General features: G+C 43.1%; 1 protein-coding gene and 1 pseudogene across 14 annotated transcripts in view; both read left to right on the top strand.

Moving 5' to 3' along the window:
- The window catches only part of EXPH5 (exophilin 5), an 86,085-nt gene that overhangs the window by 48,317 nt on the left and 13,933 nt on the right, over positions 1–23,835 (top strand). For 6 of the 13 annotated variants that reach the window (XM_009006730.5, XM_009006729.5, XM_078339394.1 and 3 more), the window contains exons 2-4: positions 6,122–6,282; positions 9,384–9,546; positions 17,806–17,854. In XM_009006730.5, the coding sequence (XP_009004978.4) occupies positions 6,122–6,282; positions 9,384–9,546; positions 17,806–17,854 (373 nt within the window). Of the gene's footprint in view, positions 1–6,121; positions 6,283–9,383; positions 9,547–10,365; positions 10,580–17,805; positions 17,867–23,835 lie in introns of those variants that run through there. The other 7 variants (XM_009006731.5, XM_009006728.5, XM_009006732.5 and 4 more) reach the window with 4 other exon arrangements.
- Positions 22,855–23,342, top strand: LOC100404198 (small ribosomal subunit protein uS8 pseudogene; annotated as a pseudogene). Its single transcript, XR_013523009.1, has one exon. The product of XR_013523009.1 is annotated as a small ribosomal subunit protein uS8 pseudogene (transcript).

The raw sequence follows: 23,835 nt of genomic DNA, 5'->3' as shown, positions 1-23,835 counted from the left end.
AATATTTGAATTTCTTCAAAATCTTGCCCCCTTCCTGTATATGCATGCCACTACTGTCTGAACTTCGTTTCTCACTATCTTCAGGAAACAAATACTAGCATGAACATGTCCGCAGATGATTTATATCTTACTTCCAACAGCCCTAGCCAGAGTAAGGTGTGTATAGCTGAACATTCCAAATTTCATCAAAATGAAAGTTAATCTCATCACTATAAGATCATGACCAAAAAAAGAAAAAAAGCTCAAAAACTTTTTTTATTTAAAACACATAAGAAAAATGAGCTTTTTAAAAATTAAACATTTCTTATTCCAATAAAGAACTCTGAGACACTGATTTTTTTTTATTTTTATTTTTTAAAGACAGAGTTTGACTCTCTTGCCCAGGCTGGAGTGCAATGGTGTAATCTTGGCTCACTGCAACCTCCTTCTCCTGGGTTTAAGTGATTATCCTGCTTCAGCCTTCACAGTAGTGGGGATTACAGGCACCCACCACCAAGCTTGGCTAATTTTGTATTTTTAGTACAGACAGGGTTTCACCATGCTGGCCAGGCTGGTGATCCACCTGTCTCAACCTGCCAAAGTGCTGGAGTTACAGGCATGAGCCACAACGCCCAGCTGAGACACTGATTTATAAATTGACAAAACACACAATTTCCAAATCACAAAATATAATTACTAAACAGACACGAGGGAAGTGTTCAAACCTTGCTCTTGTCAAATAAACATAGCATATTTTATTAAACAAAGAACATAAAGATTTTTAAAAAGAAAAATAATCACTAACAATTATAAATAATACCACCAAAATATTAAATTAGGAAAATACAAATACTTGATAATACCTTTTCTTCCAAGGATGCCTAGTGGCAGACTTGAACATTGCTGGCATAGGTGATATTGCTACAGCTATTTTGGTATTATGTATAAAGAATGAAAAAAAGGGCTGGTCTCCATGGTTTATGCCTGTAATCCCAGCACTTTGGGAGGCCAAGGTGGGTGGATCACTTGAGGCCAAGAGTGAGAGACCAGCCTGGGCAACAAAGTGAGATCTTCATCTCTACAAAAAATAAAAATATTAGCTGGGCATAGTAGTGTGCAACTGTAGTCCTAGCTACTCAGGAGGATGAGGCAGGAGGATCCTTTGAGCCCAGAGCTCTGAGGCTGCAGTGAGCTATGATAGCACCACTGCACTCCAGGCTGGACAACAGAGTGACACCCTATCTCTAGAAAAAATATCATTTAACTTTAAAAAAAAAAATTACAAAAATATTTTGACTCTTTAACCCAATCATTCTACTTTAGTGTCTGACAGAGACACTATAAAAATAGAAAATGCACGATGATATGCATTACAGCAATATTCATATGAAAAATCTCACTGCCCTGCATCGGGAGAATAATAAAGGATGGACAAGATACTAGCTTGCATATTATGCAAACACTTAATGATTGCCCTGAAGATGAATGATGTTAAAGGTGTTATTTAAATTTTGGTCATGTTAAGTTTTTGCAGTGTTGACTTTTGGGTTTTTAAAGATTATATATGCATGATCTCTGTGAGTGGCATCTTCTATGCACGTATGTAAATCAGAAGTCTGGGAATCTTCCTTGACGTGTCTCTACCCCTACTCCCCAAAATGCCATCACTTGGGGGTGACTTTTCCCCTCTAAGTCACCCAGAACACTTTCCTCTTTTCTCCAGCTTCCCCACCACCATCCTGGATCAAGCAGACACCTCTTTTGTTTAGACTCCACAAGTATCCGGACTGGTCGCCTGCCCTCCACTAGAACCCACTCTCTACTTGAAGCTAGGATGATTCTTTTTTTTTTTTTTTTTTGAGACAGAGTCTCACTCTGTTGCCCAGGCTGGAGTGCAATGGCTCGATCTCAGCTCACTGCAACCTCCACCTCCCAGGTTCAATAATTCTCCTGCCTCAGCCTCCCAAGTACCTGGGACTACAGGCGCCTGCCACTGCGCCCAGCTAACTTTTGTATTTTTAGTAGAGACGGGGTTTCACCATATTGGCCAGGCTGGTCTCAAACTCCTGACCTTGTGATCCGCCTGTCTTGGCCTCCCAAAGTGCTGGGATTACAGGTTTGAGCCACCAGGCCCAGCAGTAAGATGATCTTCTAAAAATGCAAATGCAATGTCTCTTGCCCCTGCTGAGCCATTCATTAGTCCTTGTTCCATGACCCCTAATGCTATGTTATCCAACAGCTGCCTCTCTCCCTTTCTGCCCTGCTCGGGCTTCCTCTCCATCTCTGCACTCCAGCGACACAGGCCTTATTTCAGTTCATTGCTTCTTTCTTTGGGGCACTTGTGGCTCTATGGAGGCTACCCCTCTGCCTGGAAAGCTCTCTCCTGGACCCTCCTGCCATGACCCTTTGGCCTCATCCTTAATCCTTCATTCTTCCAGCCCTATGTCATCTCGGGGAAACTTTCACGGGTGGAGCCTCAGCCCAGGTCTGGTTGTTATATGCTCTCTTAGCAGCTATTTGCTGTGTTTTTTTTTATACAAAGTCTCACTCTGTTGCCCAGGCTGGAGCCCAGTGGTGTGATCCTAGGTCACCGCAGCCTCCAACTCCTGGGCTCAAGGAATCCTCCTATCTCAGCTTTCTAAACAGCTGGGACTATAGGAGCACACCACTACAGCTGGCCAATTTTAAATTTTTTGTAGAAATGAGTTTTTACTATGTTGGCCAGGCTGGTCTCTTACTCCTGGTCTCAAGTGATCCTCCCACCTTTCCTCCCATAGCATTGAAATTACAGACAAGAGCAACCACACCCAACCCTATTGACTTTTTTAATGTTTCCCACACATACACTCCCATCCCAGCAGAATTTAAATCCCATAAAGGCAGGGACTTGTTCACTGCTCTTTGCCTGGGGTTCAAATGTGTGTTGAGTGAATAAGTCATATTTACCACTATTTGTTACCTTATGTCAATATTGTTATTGGATTCATATCTGACTCTCCCATAGACTGTAATCTCTCTAGGGTGGGAGCACTGTCTGCTTTGCTTATCATTGTAAGCCAGCATTTGCACCATAGGAGGCCTTCCACAAACATATACTGAATATTGTTCATATACCTCAGCCTCCCAAGTAGCTGGGACCACAGGTTCAAGCCATCATGGCTGGCTAACTTTTAAGTTTTTTTGTAGAGACAGGGTCTCCCCATGTTGCCCAGGCTGGTCTCGAATTCCTGGACTCAAGCAGACCTCCTGCCTCAGCCTCCCAAAGTGCTGGGATTACTGTTGTGAGCTACTATGCCCAGCCTGGCTCTATTTCATCACAGTTATGTGAGAAATGCAGCAGAAAAATCACCCTGAAAGAGTAACATTGACTGTGGTCAGATTATGACAATATTACTGATTTCTTTCTATCTCCAAAAAAAATTAATGGAAAGGTGACAACACAAATAAAAATTCACAATTAAACAAAAAGAAGAAATAGTTCCACATATTGTACACACTGAATAATAAAAAAGCTAAAAAAAAATAAAGTAAGCTAAAAATAGAAATGATGCCTATAATTATTCTACTCTAAAACATCAGGTGTTTTCCTTTTTTTTTGGTGTGCCCAAGGGGGGATCATTCTGCACAGCTATAATCATAGATAAATGTTGCATTTTCGTTTTCCTGCTTCATTTTGTCATATGCATTTTCCCGGGATTCTATGTTGCCCACATAATTACTGTCAGCAAGTACATGATGCTCAGTTAAATTAATGCTCTTGGAGTGGGGTTATTACTTTAAGATAAATTTCCTGGAGTGGAATTCAAAGCATATGAGTACTTTCAGGGAAATACAGATTTCTGGCTTCATTAGCCAGAAGACAGAAAAGAAGCAGTCAGTGGTGGATACCTACATAGCACGGAAGGAAAGCTCAAAGTACGATTAAGCGAACTCTGATTGTTTCTGGGCTCGGCATGGTGGCTCATGCTTATAATCTTAACACTTTGAGAGGTTGAAGCGGGAGGATTGCTTGAGGCCAGGAGTTCAAGGCAAGCCCGGGTAACAGAATGAGATTCTGTCTCTACAAAAATTAGTCATGGACGGTGGTCCCAGCTACAAGAGAGGCTGGGGCTGGAGGATCACTTGAGCCTAGGAGGTCAAGGCTTCAGTGAGCTATATTCGCACCACTGCACTCCAGCCTGGGCAACAGAGCGAGTCGTTGTCTCTAGAAATAAATGCATAAAAAAATAAAAACTGTAAAAAGAGAGTCAATATTCCATCCAGCCTGTTAGGGGGAAAATGCTGTTTATACGCATCATTTCTAAGTCAAGTAGCTTGACTGTCTTCTGAAATGAGACTGATGCTTTCAGAAACAGAGAAGGGAGCTGCTGGCTTTTGGGGAACTGACAATTAGGGAGGGCTCCAAAGAAGTGGAGACTGTGTACAAATGTGGGGCGTTAGTAAGTGAGGTGTCCGTAGGTTAGAGGCAGCCACTATTGGTTAGAAGCAGATACTTACGGTCTCTTAGTCTGCTGTTAGTAAATGAAGTAGCAATAGAGACGGGGGTACTAGGCATCAGAGGGCGGATGCGGCAGGAAAGGAGGCACTGAGGCAAATTCTGTAAGTTGAACGTGGTGATTGCCGTCTAATGCTTTGCAAAATGCAAGTCTGGGCAGGGTGACCTCTGGCTTCTTTCTTGAATATTTTATAAAGGAGCAGTTTCATAGCCTCAAGCAGGAGCCTGAGTTGCAACCCTCTCAGTTCATTGCCTTTTAACTCCAAAGTTGCCACTTTAAGGATCTCTTGCTCATCACCTCCTTAACAAGACAAAGACCCCAACATTTGTGCTTTATGGCAGACCCTGGCTAGAGGATAACAGCTGCTGAGCCAAGTGGAATACTTTATTTCCCAAGACTGGAATCCAACAACATGCCTAACTTTTCCATCAGTGCTGTGGAAAAGCAACCACTCTGGCCAGGCGCGGAGGCTCATGCCTGTAATCCCAGCACTTTGGGAGGCCAAGACAGGGGGATCACCTGAAGTCGGGATTCTGAGATCAGCCTGACCAACGTGGAGAAACCCCACTTCTACCAAAAATACAAAAATTAGCTGGGCATGGTGGCACGTGCCTGTAATCACGTGGGGAGGCTGAGGCAGGAGAATTGCTTGAACCCGGGAGGCAGAGGTTGCGGTGAGCCGAGATCGCGCCATTGCACTCCAGCCTGGGCAACAAGAGCAAAACTCTGTCTCAAATAATAAGAATAATAATAAGACCATTACATTCAATAATTTTTTTCTGATGTTAGCTTTTATCTTTGACCACTGGATTGACAAGCAAGTGTCCTATTTGTTACATTGACTGTTGAATCCATGGCCTACCTGGGTCCTCATAAACACTAAATTGATTAATATTGTTCAAGAAACATTTAGTGAATTAACAAGTGAATGAATGAGTAATGAGAACGAGAGTGTTCTAGTTTCTGCATGTTGTTAGAAAATCTATTATTCAATTGCATTAGTAGGTCAGGTTTTAGCACATTGCTTAATTAAGGTTGTCCTCATCAGCTTGGTGATTATTGTACCTTCTGGTAAAACTTAGTTTGCCATAGTATTTACAAGAATATGAAAAAAAGAAACAAGAAAACACCTAAAATGCACACAGTGCTGAAAGGGAAATTCTGACTCGGGCCATTTTTTCCCTAGACTTATAGATTATGCTGCTCCTCCATTAGGAAAACTTTAGCCCATCACGTGAATTTGCCTTAGATGTGAATGAATTTAAAGAGTGCATTGAGGTTGGGCAAGATGGCTCACTTCGGTAATCCCAGTACTTTGGGAGGCTGAGGCATGCAGATTGCTTGAGCTCAGGAGTTCAAGACCAGTCTGGGCAACATGGGGAAACCCCATATCTACTAAAAATAGAAAAAATTAACTGGGCATGGTAGTATGTGTCTGTGGTCTCAGCTACTTGGGAGGTTGAGGTGGGAGGATCGCTTGAGCCCAGGAGGTGGCGGTTGAAGTGAGATGAGGTTGTGCCACTGTACTCCAGCCTGGTGACAGAGTGAGACTTCCCCATTTCAAAAAAAAAGTACATTGATTAAAGGATGAGCTTAATGTTAAGAAAATAAATAAAGACTGCATTGATATTTTTATTTTATTTCAGCAAACTTCAGAAGACAAAGAGGGATATCAGATGGCTTCAGGGAGTGACTGGTGAATGGTTTGAAGAAATTCAAAGAAAAAAGTTTTGCGATGAAACAGACGTTAGCCAAATGTTAAAACAACCACTTACATACAGGCTAAGGAAGGAGATGGCAAAAAATGGTAAGAAAAAGATTTTAGATTTAAAGTTTTTTTTTCTTTTTTTCTTCTGTGGCATAGTATTCTAGATAATAGCCCAGTGGATCTCCAGTGTAACTAATCCATGTTTAAAACCATTTTAAAGTCATAAGCCACAAAAGTTTATAATACAATATACATTAAAAAGAAGTGAACTGAAAGTTTACTGTAATCATGTCTTGGGTTTTTTTTTTGTTTTTTGTTTATATTCAGGCAAGATAGCATAATGGGTAGGAACATAGACCCTGATGGAAACAAAGGCCTGTATTAAAATCTCCACCCTGTCTCTATTCATGTGAGACTGTTCAGGTCATTTATTCTCTGTAAACAGAGAATAATGTGTCCTCATCTTTAAATGGATACATTGATACCTACCTCATAGGGTGGTTATGAGAATTAAGTAAAATTATGTGTACAATATATTAAGCTGGGTGGGGCAGTGGCTCACACCTGCAATCCCAGCACTTTGGGAGGCTAAAGCGGGAGGACGGCTTGAGCTCAGCAGTTTGAGACCAGCCTGGGCAACATAGTGAAACCTCAACACTACAAAAAAATACAACAATTAGCTGGGCACACTGGTGCACACCTGTAGCCCCAGCCGCTCTGGAGGCTGAGGCAGGAGGATCAGTTGAGCCCAGGAGGCAGAGGTTGCAGTGAACTGAGATTGTGCCACTGCACTCTGGCCTGGGTGACAGAGTGAGACCCCACCTAAATAAATAAATAAATAATACAATATTAAGCTGGAATGGGGTAAGCACTTAAATGGGATGACTATGATGAAGAGGGGAAGCAAAAGGGGAGGAGTGGAGGAAGGGAGAATCAGAGGAGAAGGGAGGGAAGGTGGTACAGGAGCTGCCACACTTCTGGAGCTTTGGTAAACTCCATGAATGAGTTCCAGTAAATGCCTTCTGTGGATTCTCTGTGTGACTACCGACATGTATTTAACTTCACCAATCAATTCTTTTTGTATCTATAAAAACAGATTAAACGGATTCTAAAACTTGCTTTCACAGGACTGTCGTGAGGAAAATGAAATGCACTAGAAATTATAAAATACTAGAATAAAGTATCTTTTTACTGATGCAGTCACATAGACTGGTTTTTTGCATGTTGCTAACATTAGCAACATCAGGAAACATGTCAAAATACATCTAAACTTCTATATTGCTAATATCTTGCAACTCTTATAATAAACAAATCTATGTAAAAAGACTCACAGTTCGCCGGCGCCGTGGCTCACGCCTGTAATCCCAGCACTTTGGGAGGCCGAGGCGGGTGGATCACGAGGTCAAGAGATCGAGACCATTCTGGCCAACATGGTGAAACCCTGTCTCTACTAAAAATACAAAAAATTAGCTGGGCGTGGTGGCGCGTGCCTGTAATCCCAGCTACTCAGGAGGCTGAGGCAGGAGAATTGCCTGAACCCAGGAGGCGGAGGTTGCGGTGAACCGAGATCACGCCATTGCACTCCAGCCTGGGTAACAAGAGTGAAACTCCGTCTCAAAAAAAAAAAAAAAAAAAGACTCACTGTTCAGAGTTTTAGATCACCCCCATATATATCCTGGTGACTTTTCCCTTGTCCTAAATTCATCTAATATTTATAAAGCCAGCATGTCCAAAATCATCATAATATTATGGATTATTTATTTATTTAGGGACAGAGTCTCACTCTGTCGCCCAGGATTGTAGTGGCACAATCTCAACTCATTGCAACCTCCACCTCCTGGGTTCAAGCGATTCTCCTGCCTTAGCCTCCTGAGTAGCTGGGATTACAGGTGTGTGCCACCATGCCCAGCTAACTTTTTTGTGTTTTTAATAGAGAGGGGGTTTCTCTATGATGGCCAGGCTGGTCTTGAACTCTTGACCTCAGGTGATCCACCTGCCTCGGCCTCTCAAAGTGCTGGGATTACAGGCGTGAGCCACTGTGCTGGGCCAATATTATAGATTTTGTATGTGTTGATGTTGCCTTTGAATTTTTAGTACCTATATATTATCCATACATATATATTATACATAAATAGTTTCAATAGCCACTATCCAACACGTTTAGCACCAGAAATAGTACTGATTTCAGATCTTTTTGTATGCTGAAATATTTGCATTATATAAACTGAAAAGTTGAGCATCCCAAATCCAAAAATCTTAAATCTGAAAGTCTCCAATTTTTTTTTTTTTTTTTTTTTTTGAGATGGAGTCTCACTCTTGTTGTCCAGGCTGGAGTGCAATGGCACAATCTTGGCTCACCAACTTCTTCCTCCCGGGTTCAAGCAATTCTCCTGCCTCAGCCTCCTGAGGAGCTGAGATTATAGGCATGTGCCACCAGCTTGACTAATTTTGTATTTTTAGTAAGAGACAAAGTTTCTCCATGTTGGCCAGGCTGGTCTCGAACTCCCGATCTCAGGTGATCTACCTGTCTCGGCCTCCCAAAGTGCTGGGCTTACAGGCGTGAACCACTGCACCCAGTCCCAATGCACATTTTCTTTAAGCATCATGTTGGTGCTCAAAATTTTTTGGATTTTGGAGAAATTTTGGATTTCAAGTTTTTAGGATTTAGGATGTTCACCCTGTGTATGTTACATGCAAACATAGATATAAACCATGTTTATAGCAAATACATATCCACAGAGATAGATTTTTAGAAAGGAATAAAGAACAATCTAAATGGCTTAATTTCCTTTTCCTTTGCTTTTTCAGTATAAGAAGTTATGTAGCATGTCTGTATCACCATGGTTTTAAGTTACTAAAATAAAAACTTCTGAAGGACAGCATGGTGAAGCAACATGAGAACTGAATGGGGTCCCTGACTTCCTAGCTTGGGTGAGAGGAGGAATACTGTCTGGAACTTTGATTCACAGTACACATTGAAAGATTCCCTCCTATGTGGATTTTCTCTATGCCGCAGAACCTCAGAGGCGCAGGAGAGAGGTTGCTCTGACTCCCTTAATCCCCTGAGGTCACCACGTGAGGACGCCTGCCCTGTTTCTAGACTGCATAGAGAGAGAAAGTGACACAAGAGCAAAGGCCTCATTCTTTCAAGTATATTTGCTCAGAAATAATTAATACAAAAATTTTACAATTTTTTTTAGATCCAATAGAATTACCTACATCAAGATCCAAAAATTTAACTAATCAAAAAAAACCAACATCTGTTTCTTCCCGGATGAGCTTCAGATCGTCATTTGCTTCCCTGTTCTCGTTCAGGAAATCTGGAAAGGAGACTTCAAAGCTTCCATCACTGGGACAGAAAGGGTGAGTGAAACTCAGGTCATGTTACAGCCCATTTGCTATCTGATATCAGAGGCCTGTTTTGTGTTCAGCGTGTTTAATGTTTGTTCTTCGAATTTCAGTTCCAATGGTATTAATAACAAAGGAAACGGGACTTAGCTTCCATAGTGACAGTGTTCTTAGGAAACCACGAGACTCGCCTCACCTGAAATCCAACTTCTGACGAAACGCAGAGTGCATTGGTGGTGCATTTGGCGAGTGATGGATTAAACGCTGGGAAATCACGATTGTCGGTTGTTTCACTGCTCCAAGAATCTGGCCTTTGTCATGGCCGGGAAGATATATTTAAATAAAAACTACTCTTTCTTTGCAGAGTATGTGTCCTGGGCATCAGCAGAGTTGGGGTATAAAGACTAGATGAAAGCAAATGTGAGATGAGCAAAGAGACTGGAGAAAAACAGAATTCTGAACCAGAGGGAGCAAATGTAATTAGTGCTGTTAGAAGTGTGGAGGGCTGTTCCCACGTGACTGCTCAGAATGCATAAGGTGAGAGCGGAGAAGCTTCTGGAGCAGTGCAAACTTAGTTCCAGGTGGCTCCCAGTTTAGGACTGTGCAAATCAGTTCCCTTGACTCACTGTGTTGTTGGATCGCTTTGCGAAAAACAAGCAAGGCTATGCTTAAGTGCAATTGAGCTGACTGCTAAATATTTTCGGCACGTCTTCCTGGTTGCAAAGCTTCCCACCCTCTTAAGGTGTTGGCTTGGCACGTGATACGTTCCTTGTTCCGTCAAACCGCACGGTGCGTTGCAGCACTAAATAAAAGGTGTTGGAGGTCACTGTCGCCGAGAAACAAGAGGCAGCAAGCAGCTGGTGGGGCGTGTGATGAGGCTGCTGGACTTCGCAGAACACTGTCCTCCCCTCTTGGGTGAATGGACAGTTTTTCACTCCCAGCTTTCACCCGAGGCTGTTTTTGTCTGATGAAAAAAGAACTGACTAAAATGTAGCTTTATATGACGGTAGCCACCAGAGTCCCTAGCAAGGAAATACTCTTCAAATAGGTGAGTTCTTTTTCTTTGTAAAAAATTTTGAGACACTAGTGACTCCCACATTGGGAGAATTTAAAATCGAGAAGTATTTCTGCACAGTAAATATTTCTTTGAGTGAGAAAAAATATTTCCACTGTGTGGTATAGCTAGGATTTGTGATATCATTTGCACCTTAGGTGATTTTCTTTAAGGCAGAATGTTGCATAGCTGAACCGTCTAATATTAGTAAATTGAGAAAAGTTGAGGAACCTGTTAATTCTAGGGGCAACTTATTTCCAAGCTCATGTTGCAAATTACTGCAAAGGTGGAAGAAGATCTAGATATGTAATCTTCATGCTGGGTATCATGTATTTTGCTTATAGACCAAACTGGAAAAAATTAAAACTCTTGAAAAATTATGTTTAGCAAATGTCCTTCTTAGATATCAAAGTGACTTGGAATTCTCTTTTAACCAGAAGAATTGAAACATAGATACAACATGCAGAAATAAAACATATTTTATCATTTGAGCATATTTCTGTGTGTTCAGCAGTTTCAGAATTTGTCATCTTCACATACATTTTACTTTCAAAACACAAATGAGGATATTTAACATTTATCTTATTGTTGATATTGATAAGCACGTGTTAATTCTGCTAGTGCAGAATATAATTAAATGCACTGGTTTTTGCCCCTAAGAGGTTTCAGAAGATGAAATACAGAAGCATGTCTTTTTTAGCTTTAAATTTGAATGTGACTTAAATATTTAGATATGAATCCTATATGTGGGAGAAGAGGTATTTCTTAAGGGGGGCATTGTGTTATGATATAAAGTCATCCATTCTGAAGGGCTCTATTATCTCAGGTAAAACCTAACTTTCTTTGGCAGCGTAGATGGAAATACAAAAGCAACCCGAAAACTGGACTGTGATTCAGGAGCTCCTCCTTGCCTGTGAGCACCCTGGGAGGGACTGACGCATGGCCCAGGGACACACAGTCACCCTCTGCAGGCAGCAGTCAGGTTTCTACTTGCTAAAGCCATAGGGGCTTGACTGTCACACTCCGTGCTCTGGAGAACAAGTCAGTAAAGCAATTGAGAGGATCTTTTTTGCAAATCAGAGAAAAAGAATCAACACAGGTGAAAGAGAGCCTTCTGATCAGCACTTAAACATGTACTTAGCAGAGACTTCTTTTTCTCTCTTCTAAGCTTTGGTTCTAACTGAGAAATGCACTTGATAATAGGTGACCCTCCCCAGAAGAGCGTGGACTTCATTATTTCACCAGATTCACTCATTCCCTTTAAGGCCCAGTCAATAAAAGTGTATGGTATCTTCAAGCTCTGATGTCCTGCTATCAGGGATAAAAAGCCACAGGAACACAATGACTTTGTGAACTTGTAAACATGCAAGAAGAAAGGCCTGTCATCGGACTCATGCCTGTAATCCCCTCACTTTGGGAGGCTAAGAAGGGAGGATCATTGAGCTCAGGAGTTTTGAGACTAGCTTGAACAACATGGTGAAACCCCATCTCTACCAAAAAATAAATTATCCAGGCATGGTAGCACAAGCCTGTAGTCCCAGCAACTTGGGAGGGTGAGGTAGGAGGATCACTTGAGCCCTCCACTTGAGGTGGAGGGTGCAGTGAGTCATGTCACCACTGCACTCCAGCCTGGGTGACACAGTGAAATGCTGTTTGAAAAAAAAAAAATAAAGCAAAAAGATTTACCATTTCTGCCTCAAATACAGCTTGTTCCTCTTCTCAAACATATACACTTCCCAAATTATCCCATTATGATTTTATTCCTGTTTGTAAATGATTGACCCTATCCCAACCCCAAGAAAAAAGAAAAATAATTTTCATTCATGTTTTAATGTGTATATTCTTAACGAATAAATCCAAGAAAAGTATACATATATACAAGTAGCTTTCCCTCAACATCTTTCCATATTGTAAGTCATGTTTCCACGTGTCTTGTTCTGGGGTTATCTAGTGCATGTGACATGTGCTCAGCCCCTACCACAGAATTTCAGTAACTTTGTCATCTCACAAATCCCTTCCACAGGGGTCAGTAGGTATCCAATGGTGTATGCCGGCAGCTTAGGCATGCAGTCTTCCCAGCTGCCAAGCAGAATCTATAGTTGTTCCTTTCAGACCCCCAGTTATTACAGTGATACCCTCCCCACTTTGTAGTGGTAATAAGTAATGTGCGTGGCCCTTCAGATGCAAAGAGCTTTGGTGGATCCACCTAGCTGCTCTCAGACATGTCCAAATTTGCCTGACCCATAGCGCGTACACAGCGAAGACAGTCCAGCTGCAACCTCTAGGTTACGTAAGTAAAAAGATTAAATACTATTTTGGAAAATTAAAAGGGCAGATCATATTTTTTTTTCCTGGTCTCTCTGTCTCTCGATCGCTCTCTATCACCCGCCTTCTCTCCACCGCTGTCCCTCCTCCTTCCAAATGCCCTACTGTGTACGCTTGCTAGTGGAGTGCCTGTGTCTACATTGGAAGACACAAGAATCTAAGACACCTAAATGCAGGAGAAGTCAGAGAAAGCAAGCTCCTTCTTCGGAAACGCTCCTTCTGTGATCCCAGGTGTGCTATCCACAGATAAACGGCAGCACTGTGGTGGCAAGAGGGAGAAACAAGACAAGGAGAGTGGTTTTCAGTTGTATCCTGGCTGGCCAATGGTTCCCAGCTGATCTGGTTAATCATTATTAGAATCTCATCAGCAATTTTTAAACGAAGACACAAAATCAGGCCCCAGCCTGGTGCTTTTGAAGTAAGGCACGGGGGTTTTACTTATTTATTTTTAATTCTCTAGAATATTTGGGTGCTCACTCAAGTTTGGGAACTGCTACAACTTAGCTTCCTCCCACTCTGATAAGGGCTGTCAGAATTTCTGGCACGGGGCATAATAGCCAGAGATAGTTTCCCTTTCATTTATGTATCAAGCTTCTTTCCCACTCTAAATCCGAGCCTATGTTAAGTGCTGGAAATGAAATAGTGAAATGAAAGCAGGATTTAATATTCTAGTAGGGAACACCGGATTGCTGCAGGGGCCGGGCAGGCGCACACCACAGAACGCTAGGATGTGCCCCTTGCATCACGACCATCATGGATTTGTACGTCTCTTATGGCAGTTTCCAGCAAATGACAGGAAGCAGTCTGGAGAAAGGGGTGCCCTTTAGAATTCACACAGGGATACCGCGTGGCCTAGCTGCCTAGGTAACAGCTGGGTACACTGACGATTACAGTATAAGGTGGAGACTGTTGTGGCGATGCACGACATTGCTGCCAGGAAAGAATGTAAGCACTTAAGTCAGACTAGAGGATCGAGATCCCTTCCCGGACGAGGAGAGCTAGTTTCTGAAGGACAGATAAGACTCAGCCAGGCCATTAAGAATCCAGACGCTCCGCTAGGCAAAAGAAATGACGTAATCCAAGGTGCAGAGAGTGGAGAGGCAGGAATTCATGTAGGTCACTGAGGCTCAATGACGCAGTACAAGGCGAGGGCTGATAAGAGATGGGGCAAGAGAGGTTGGCAGAGGCCACAACACGGGGAAGTGGCACGATTCAGTTTACATCGATCACTCTGAAGAAAATACAGGGAATTGACTGGATTGGGACAAAAACCTGGACGCAGAGGACGGTTAAGAGGCTATTAGAGCAAAAAAAAGGCAAACGATGACAAATGTCTTAATTAGGGTAAAGGCAGGGAGATGTAGCGATGTGGATGGGTTGGAGAGGGATTTCTGAGTTTGAATCAACAGGATTTGTCGATTGGGAGGATAGGAAGGAGTGGGATGGAAGGAGGACACAGAGTCCGTTTTGGACAAGTAGGATCTCAATGGCCTATGGCCATCCATGTGGACGTCCTCATTGGGTAAAGTATGCCCCACCAATACTTGGGGGGGAATCACCCGGGGTTCTGGCTAGAAAAGAATATTCTTGAGCCCCACCCTACTCTATTGAGTGAGAATTTCTGAATGGTGTCTGTAGAGGTATGGAAACGAGAGAATGTTTAATGGAGGCGGAATTAATTTGACAAGTCTAGAGTGCAGGTACCTGTGGAGGAGGAGAGTGTGGGCAGATGAGACTTGAAGGGTGCTGGATTATCCAGGGAAGTTTGCCAGATTAAAGAAAAGCCTTATGTCATGTTAGGATTTTGATTTTTAAAAAATTTCTTTAATTTTTTTGTATTTTTAGTGGAGACAGAGTTTCACCATGTTGCCCAGGCTGGTCTTGAACACCTGACCTCAAATGATCTACCCACCTCAGCTGGGATTACAGGCGTGAGCCACTGCGACTGGCCTCATGTTAGGATTTTGGATAATACCTTATTGTAAGGTTTTTAGGTGAGATCTTTCTATTGGTGGTGTCAAGGATGAGAGGAGTCCAGAAGAGAAATTGTAAAAGTTGAGTATCAGGAAGAATGATTGGAGATGGAGAAGTGGAGATATACATAAAATGTCTCCGATATAGCATCCATAGGACTGTGGGTAAATGCAGAGGAGGTGTCTTAGTATCCCTTAAAATGACCAACTGTAATTTTCATGGGGCTTTTACCGGTACAATTTTCATGATACCACTGTTGCTTTTTTTCACTGTCCAAGAGGAAACTCGTCACATCAGAAACATAGATTAACTTGTGGGAAGGCCTGGGAGTGGGTGCGGAGACTCCAGGCTCTCAAAACTGCTGAGCCCTATGCTCTTCTGCCCAAGTCCACAGAGGCACACACGGCCATGGCCCCCTTAGGCGAGCGTGCATCCTTGCACTCGCTGCCTGCCCTCACACTTGGTGGTGGCATCCCAGCTGTGCTCCAGGCATCCCCTGGTCCTTTAGCTGCATCTCCCACACACCTGCCATTCTCAGAAACCTGCTCCTGCTGCCCTTGCCCCAAATCAGAAGCAGGGACTGGTGAGCTGGTGAGTGTTGGGCTGAGGGGATGCACCGTGAGGGATGCAGCCCAGCACAATTCTGGAAAGAACCTTCACAGTCTGGCATGTAGCCGGGGCTCCAGGCATGCTGGATCACTTGCCAGTCCCGGCCTCCCTTGCAGTGCCCCCACCTCCAAGCTTTTGCTCAGGCTATTCTTGCCTCTTGTACCACTTCCACTGCCATCTTCCTATTGCCTTCCCCGTTTATCCCAGGAAGGGCTTGCTGGCCCCTCTGCATTTCCCATGCATTTTACGTATACGTCTTTATCCTCCTTATCAAGTCTTGACTGAGGTTTTGGCTCTTTATGTACCTGCTGTTCCCTAAAAGCTCTCAGAGAACAGGGTCCCTATCTGAGTCACATGTGTTTCCTCCAAAGAGCTCAACACAGTATGCAGAGCGGAGGAGGAAAACAGACTCGATAAAGGTGCATGGAAAAGAGGAATAAAAATGAAGGCCGTATTTAACTCCTAGATACTGTTAGCAGATCCAGTATTTCAGGATTACGTGGAAAAATCCCTACTGTTCATTTCAATCTCTGTTAAAATCTGAGCTCAACTGTAAAATACATGTGGATATCTTAAGGATATAAAATTACTTGGTCTCCCAGTTTTTTTTTTTTTTTTGAGACGGAGTTTCGCTCTTGTTACCCAGGCTGGAGTGCAATGGCGCGATCTCGGCTCACCGCAACCTCCGCCTCCTGGGTTCAGGCAATTCTCCTGCCTCAGCCTCCCGAGCAGCTGGTCTCCCAGTTTTTATTTTCAACTTTTATGAGCCACGAAGCAGCTAGAAGTCTGAATGGACACCTTTGCCCTGCAACTTTTAATTGATCTGACTTAGAGTCCCAGTTTCTTTAACTCTCGAACCCCACTACTGTTCTCTCAGTGGAGGAACAGAGAGATTTCTCTCTGATTTCATAAAGAGCGCTCAGTCGTTATGATCTATTAAATCTTTACTTTTTCTTTTCTGAGACTGAGTTTTGCTCTTTTCACCCAGGCCAAAGTGCAGTGGTGCGATCTCAGCTCACTGCAACCTCCGCCTTCTGGGTTCAAGCAATTCTCATGCCTACAGCCTCCTGAGTAGCTGGGATTACAGGCACCTGCCACTGCACCTGGCTAATTTTGTATTTTTAATATAGATAGGGTTTCACCATGTTGGTTAGGCTGGTCTCGAACTCCTGGCCTCAAGTGATCCACCTACCTCGGCCTCCCAAAGTGCTAGGATTACAGGCAAGAGCCACCACACCTGGGCAGTCTATTAAATTTTGAATTCAGACAGAGAACCACTTGGCATAAGATTATAGATTTATTTAAAAGATTACGCCAGGTGTGGTGGCTCGTGCCTGTAATCCCAGCACTTTGGGAGGCGGAGGCAGGAGGATCACCTGAACCCATGAGGTTGAGGTCACAGTGTACTGATATCGTGCCACTGCCCTCCAGCCTGGGTGTCAGAACGAGATTGTATCTCAAATAAATAAATTAATAAAAGATTAAAATTTATCTCAATTCTGGGCCTAGGTCTTAAATCGGTCAGCTTCTCATTGAATTTGAGAAAGCAGCACAAGTAGTAAAAGAATACTTTTTCACTTCCAAAACGGTTTCCTAGTAAGTCAGGCATCTTTATAGAAATCAGCGTCCTAAAGCAGTGTTCATTGTAGTTGTTGTTTTGGGATTTTTTACTCACTCTCTCTCTTTTTAAATTATCTTATGGACTGTCAATTCTGGTCGTTACTTAATTGCTCTTTACAATAAAAATGCACAGAAACAGAAAATTTGTTTCCCATTAGGAAGAAGAGTCAGAGTGCTGTACTGGTTAACGAGGGCTCTGGGTCCAGACAGCCTTTGCCCAGCTTTTAGCTTAGCCAATAACTGTGTACCTTGGGCAGTTAATTCTAACTTCTCTGTACCTCCGTCTTCTCATCTGTAAAATGGGAGTAGCCATAATGTCCATCTCGGGAGAGTGATCTATCTAAATAAATTAACACACACCAAGATTGGGCCTAACACATAATAAACAGTGCAACAAACATAGCTGTTATATTTTATGTTTTATGTTGTGCTCAAATATAAATCCACTAATACGTAATTTTTTCTCAGCTACCTGAGTGACAAAGATGGAAAGCATTGATTCTAAGTGATCATAGGAAATGGTTTCTAATTTTTTTTTCAATAATGCACTAACCAAGAAACATCTTTCTGCAGAGAATTAGAACTAGATCTTCTCAGGATATCAAAAGCTAATGGCAAATGTGCTGTTGGTTTTTCCTCCCAGTAAAAGTTAGGCTCTTGTTCAAAGAAATCATTTCAAATTATTTCCACAGATGCGACGGCCACGCAGGACCTCCGGCGCCTGTGAGGGGAGCTGCTGTGGTAAGTGACCAGGTAACTACAGGTTACTCAAAGAAATTCAGAATTTATGTCATCCCAGGGTGGCTACCTATTTAAGTAGGATTCCACTCGGCTCAGTTTTAAATTTATTTTAGAAGCTTGGATTTCTCCTCAAGAGTTCAAAGCTTTCCAATTATATTTGGCTTCCGGGTGACTCTGGTACTGGAATTCTCTGTCAGGAAGGAGTGAGGCATCATGTTTCTAGACACACCATCAGTGGCATCTCTGATAATTTACCACGTCGCTCTCATATAGCCCTGAGGGGTCAGTTAGGGAAGTTGCCAGAGGCAGCCACAGCCACATTTGCCAGCCAGGATGGTCCTGAACCCGACCCTTTATGAGTGCAGTCGTTTGTACTCAGAGGAAGCCAGGCTAGGTGAAATACAGGAACAAGTTTGTATGAGAGTTGACCCAGCGAGACGCTTCCTCAGAAAAAGAAAAGGGGAGTTTTGCAAGGGACCTTTAGGAAGCTTTTGGAAGCATGCCGGAGGAGAGCAAGTATACTGATCAGTGGATCATAGCCTTAGTACTGGGGACCTCCGTTTTTCTTTCTCTCTGTCTCTGTCTCTCTCCCTCTTTGCAAAAACATGAGATAAAATTCTGGTGAGGCATGCATATCGAGAGAGGTTCTTTTCCGTTTTTTTGGTTTGTTTGTTTGTTTTTTGAGACAGAGTCTCTTTCTGTCACCCAGGCTGGAGTACAGTGGTGTGATCTTGGCTCACTGCAACCTCTGACTCCCAGATTGAAGTGATTCCCTGCCTCATCCTCCCAAGTAGCTGGGATTACAGGCCCATGCCACCGCGCCCAGCTATTTTTTATATTTTTAGTAAAGAGAAGGTTTCACCATGTTGGCCAAGCTGGTCTTGAACTCCTGGCCTCAAGTGATCCTCCCGCCTCAGCCTCCAAAAAGTGCTGGGATCACAGGCATGTGTCGCCACCCCCAGCCAGAAACAGGGGTTCTTTGTACTACTTCTTTCTGGATGATAAGAGTGAGCCCTATTTTTCTCCCGTATATGTCTCAGGCCCAACCATGACACCAGCACTAACAGCTGCGACACTCTAGTGGAGAAGTTACTGTCCTCCAGGCACCTGATAGATCATTTCATTTAATCCCCAGAAAAAAAAAAATCTATAAAATTGGTACTATTATTCTCCCCATTTTAAAGACAAAGAAATTGAGGTTTAAAGAGTTAAGGATCATGCTCAAGGTCACCCTGGTAAATGACAGACTCAGGATTAGAAAGCCTGGTTTTCTGGAACTCCACAGCGGGAGGTCAGTCATGCCTGCAGCGCCTCACCTCTGATGCCCCGATTACACCTGCACCGCGGAGGCTGCTCGCCACCTGCAGAGACTCTGCTTTAGCTGATCAGTGGACTGAAGTGGCACGACCTCCCCATCCAGCTTTGCTCTCTGAGAGGACAGAGCCCTGCTCCAGGACGCTTCTGTATTCTTTGTTTTCCTGGGGAAAGTATTCAGACTGACCATCCTCTGCCGTTTGAGAGCTGTGGGGTCTGAAGCAGAAAACGGATGTAAAAAGAAAGGCAAATGCCTGGAACAAGTGGAGCTAATTTGGAGTTTTGGGGATTTGAAAATCCGGTCTAGGAATTAATGTACGTCACACTTTGACAGTCCTGGTTGTCACTTGCATCTAACCATTTCCCTGTTCAGAGCATGTCAATCTAAAAGGCAAGAGCTGGGCAGATAAGTGAAATGGAGGCCAGTGATCATTGCTCCCCACAAATAGCTACTATGAAAAGTAAGAGAGAGGCTGGGCAGAGTGGCTCAGCCCTATAATCCCAACACTTAGGGAGGCCAAAGTGGGAGGATTGCTTGAGGCCAGGAGTCTGAGACCAGTTTGGGCAACATAGTGAGATCCTGTGTCTACGAAAAAAAATTTTTGTAATTAGCCAGTTGTGGTGGTACATGCTTGTAGTACCAGCTAATCAGGAAGCTGAGGTGGAAGGATCACTTGAGCCCAGGAGTTGGAAGCTGGAGTGAGCTATAATTGCATCAGAAATTATGGCAACAGAAAGAGGAAAGGAAGAAAGGAAAAAAGAGAGGGAAGGAAGGAAGGAAGGAAGGAAGGAAGGAAGGAAGGAAGGAAGGAAGGAAGGAAGGAAGGAAGGATTTTAAAAAGAGAGAAAAATAATGAAAATATGATCTCTAAATTTTTTATTTTATTTTTTTTTTTTTTGAGACAGAGTTTCGCTCTCGTTACCCAGGCTGGAGTGCAATGGCACGATCTTGGCTCACTGCCTCCTGGGTTCAGGCAATTCTCCTGCCTCAGCCTCCCGAGTAGCTGGGATTACAGGCACGCACCACCATGCCCAGCTAATTTTTTGTATTTTTAGTAGAGACGGGGTTTCACCATGTTGGCCAGGATGGTGTCGATCTCTTGACCTCATGATCCACTCGCCTCAGCCTCCCAAAGTGCTGGGATTACAGGCGTGAGCCACTGTGCCTGGCCTATCTCTAAATTTTTTAAGTACTATCTGAAATAAGACTTCTGTATGACATGTAGATTTCCCTTACTTATTCAAAGAAGTTCTATTCCCTTAACCCCACAGAGCTGGAAGTTGACCATTGATGCTATAGGGATTCTCCCCAAGATTTGAGGTGATGAACTTCTCATCACTTGGTTGGCAGCCTGGCAGGAATGGTACAAGCAGATTCCACCATTTTATGGGAAGTTATACCTTATTATTAGATGATGTTCCACTTAGAAAAGAAGGAAGCTGCTACTTAAACATATGCATAAGCTTAAAAGAAGCAAAAGAAACATAGAAATTTTAGAGCTAGAGAAACACTCAGAGGTCTTCTAGCCCAGGGTTTCTCTCAACCTCAGCAGCATTGACATTTTGGACTCCTATGTATTGCAGGGAGTTTAGGAGCATGCCTGGGGCACTTGACTATTCCTTATCTCTGGAAAACTCTGGCTGATACTCCAGTGTGGTATTTCTTACACTGGGATCTTTATCCAGGTTGGCATGAGCTCCCCAGGCAGGGTCTGTGTATTAGTTCATTTTCATGCTGCTGATAAAGAGATACTTAATACTGGATAATTTAAAGAAAAAGAGGCTTAATAGATTCACAGTTCCTTGTAGCTGGGGAGGCCTCACAATCATGATGGAAGGTGAAAGGCACATCTTACATGGTGGCAGGCAAGAGAGAATGAGAGCCGAGCTAAAGGGGAAACCCCTTATAAAACCATCAGATCTCATGAGACTCATTCATGACCAAAGGAACAGTATGGGGGAAACCATTCCCATGATTCAATAATTTCCCACTGGGTCCCTCTCACAATATGAGAATTTGTTGGGAATTGTAAGAGCTACAGTTCAAAATGAGATTTGGGTGGGGACACAGCCAAACCATATCAGCCTGTGTATCCCCACTGCCTGGCACAAACTGAGCACTCAGTAATTGAAGGAAGAAATGAATGAGTGGTTTTAAGCTGTAGGTACATTGTTGGAAATGACCTGTGCAGAGAAACAGACACAGAACTAATTCAGGAACGCCTTCAAAAATTAGCTTGTTGACTTTACCAAGGTGTTTGATAACATCAGTGAGTTTAGGCTTCAGCTCTGACAGCTGTTCTACAGGTTTGGCTGCCCTAGGAAGTTCTCAAGGACTCTAAGGCTATGCTATGACAGAGGTTTGTTTGTCTAGTCAGGTCAGAATCACAGACAATATCAGCAAAGTGAACTGGAGTTGTGTAAAAGGCCTCATTTTCTCAGTCTATTTTATGTACCATGTAACCAAGATCCTGAAAGCCAGCATTTTGCAACTGGCCTCTCATCCTGTGGGAGACTTTTCTACCTCATTTGGCTGCCAGCATCAACAGGAGTCCTCCAGGAAGTTCCCTTTAACCACAAAAGAATAGTAGCAACAGTAAGGATTACTAAGTGCCAACATCATTCTAAATGCATTGCAACTATTAATATTAATTCACCTAATTCTTACAGCAACCCTGTGCAATGGGTATTGTTGCTGTTGCTTTTATTTTCCTTTTACCAAGAAAGAAACTAAGGTCTAGAGAGATTAAGTAACTTGCCCAAAGTCGTATAAATATTAATGGGCAGAGCCAGGATTGGAACCTACGTAGAGCTCATGTGCTTAACCACTGTGCTGTCCTGCCTCCCACGTGCTTTTCTGAATCCTAATATTACAAATCTCCAGTGTCTCAATTTCTGTAATAATGTATACTAGTAATATTATATAATTAGTTTTCTTTTTTTTTTTTGAGATGGATTCTCACTCTGTCACCCAGGCCGGAGTGCAGTGGCACAATCTCGGCTTGCTGCAATCTCTGCCCTCCCCAGGCTTAAGCGATCCTCCCACCTCAGCGTCCCAAGTAGCTGAGACCACAGACATGTGCCATCATGCTTGCTAAGTTTTTGTATTTTTGGTAGAGACAGGGTTTCACCATGTTTCACAGGCTGGTCTTGACTTCCTCAGCTCCAGCGATCTGCCCACCTTGGCCTCCCAAAATGCTGAGATTACGGGCATGAATCACCATACCCAGCCTTATATAGGTACTTTTTTACCGTGGTATATCATAAATCGATTCATAACTATGTGCAAAGAATCACGCCATATGCAATGAAAGGCACAGACTGCCTAAGACAAGGTGCCTCTCTTCAGAGACTTTACCATCTAACTGAAGATCTGTACATTAGTGAAATAACGGTAAAAAAAATAAATAACAGAAATAAGGGGTTTGGGATCAGATCATATGAGTATGAGTAGCCAGTGCCACCATATACATTATTCATGTGATTTACAATAAGGCAGTTACATCAGTTTCCTCACCTGAAAAATGGGAATGATAATTCCTACTTAATTCACATATTTGTTATAAGATTCAGCAAGAGAGGATATTTTTAAGTATATTAAAAACAAATGAGTAATTTTGTTCACATATAAGAAAGTTGGATAGCTCTCCTGCTTCCCATAACTCCGTGCACTCTCCCCTCCCGTCCTCTTTCCGCCATCTTTCGGTGCCGCCACAATGGTGCGCATGAATGTCCTGGCTGATGCTCTCAAGAGCATCAACAGTGCCGAAAAGAGAGGCAAACGCCAGGTGCTTATTAGGCCGTGCTCCAAAGTCATCGTCCGGTTTCTCACTGTGATGATGAAGCATGGTTACACTGGTGAATTTGAAATCATTGACGATCACAGAGCTGGGAAAATTGTTGTGAACCTCACAGGCAGGCTAAACAAGTGTGGTGTGATCAGCCCCAGATTTGATGTGCAACTCAAAGATCTAGAAAAATGGCAGAATAATCTGCTTCCATCCCGCCAGTTTGGTTTCATTGTATTGACAACCTGAGCTGGCATCATGGACCATGAAGAAGCAAGACGAAAACACACAGGAGGGAAAATCCTGGGATTCTTTTTCTAGGGATGTGATACATATATTTACAAATAAAATGCCTCATGGACTCTGAAAAAAAAAAAAAAAAGAAAGTTGGAGGCTGGACACGGTAGCTCATGCCTATAATCCCAGCACTTTAGGATGCCAAGGTGAAAGGACTGCTTGAGCCCAGGAGTTTAAGACCAGCCTGGACAACATAGCAACCCATTTCTACAAAAAAATTTAAAAATTAGCCAGGCCTGGTGGCTGTAGTCCCAGCTACTCCAGAGGCTGAGGTGGGAGGACTGCTTAAGCCAGGAGATCAGGGTTACAGTGAGCTGCACTCCAGCCTGGGTGATGGAGCAAGTCTCTCTCTCTCTTAAAGCAACAACAAAAACTGGAAAGGATTTTGACACAATTGTGCTGCAAAGAGGTGTTTGAACCTCATCCTCTAGGCCAGGTATGGGAAATAGGCTTCACCTTTTATGGCAAATCCACAGCATGGAACATTATTTTGAGGGGCTTCTGAGTCCCAAACTGAGCCCTGATGAGAATCAGTCAGTGTATGCTCTGAGTCCTGGAGGGATTTACTTCACTTTTAGGTCA

This window comes from Callithrix jacchus, chromosome 10 (assembly GCF_049354715.1).
Source record: "Callithrix jacchus isolate 240 chromosome 10, calJac240_pri, whole genome shotgun sequence".
In the NCBI taxonomy this organism is placed as follows: Eukaryota; Metazoa; Chordata; class Mammalia; order Primates; family Cebidae; genus Callithrix; species Callithrix jacchus.
This window is presented reverse-complemented; position numbering and strand designations above follow the sequence as displayed.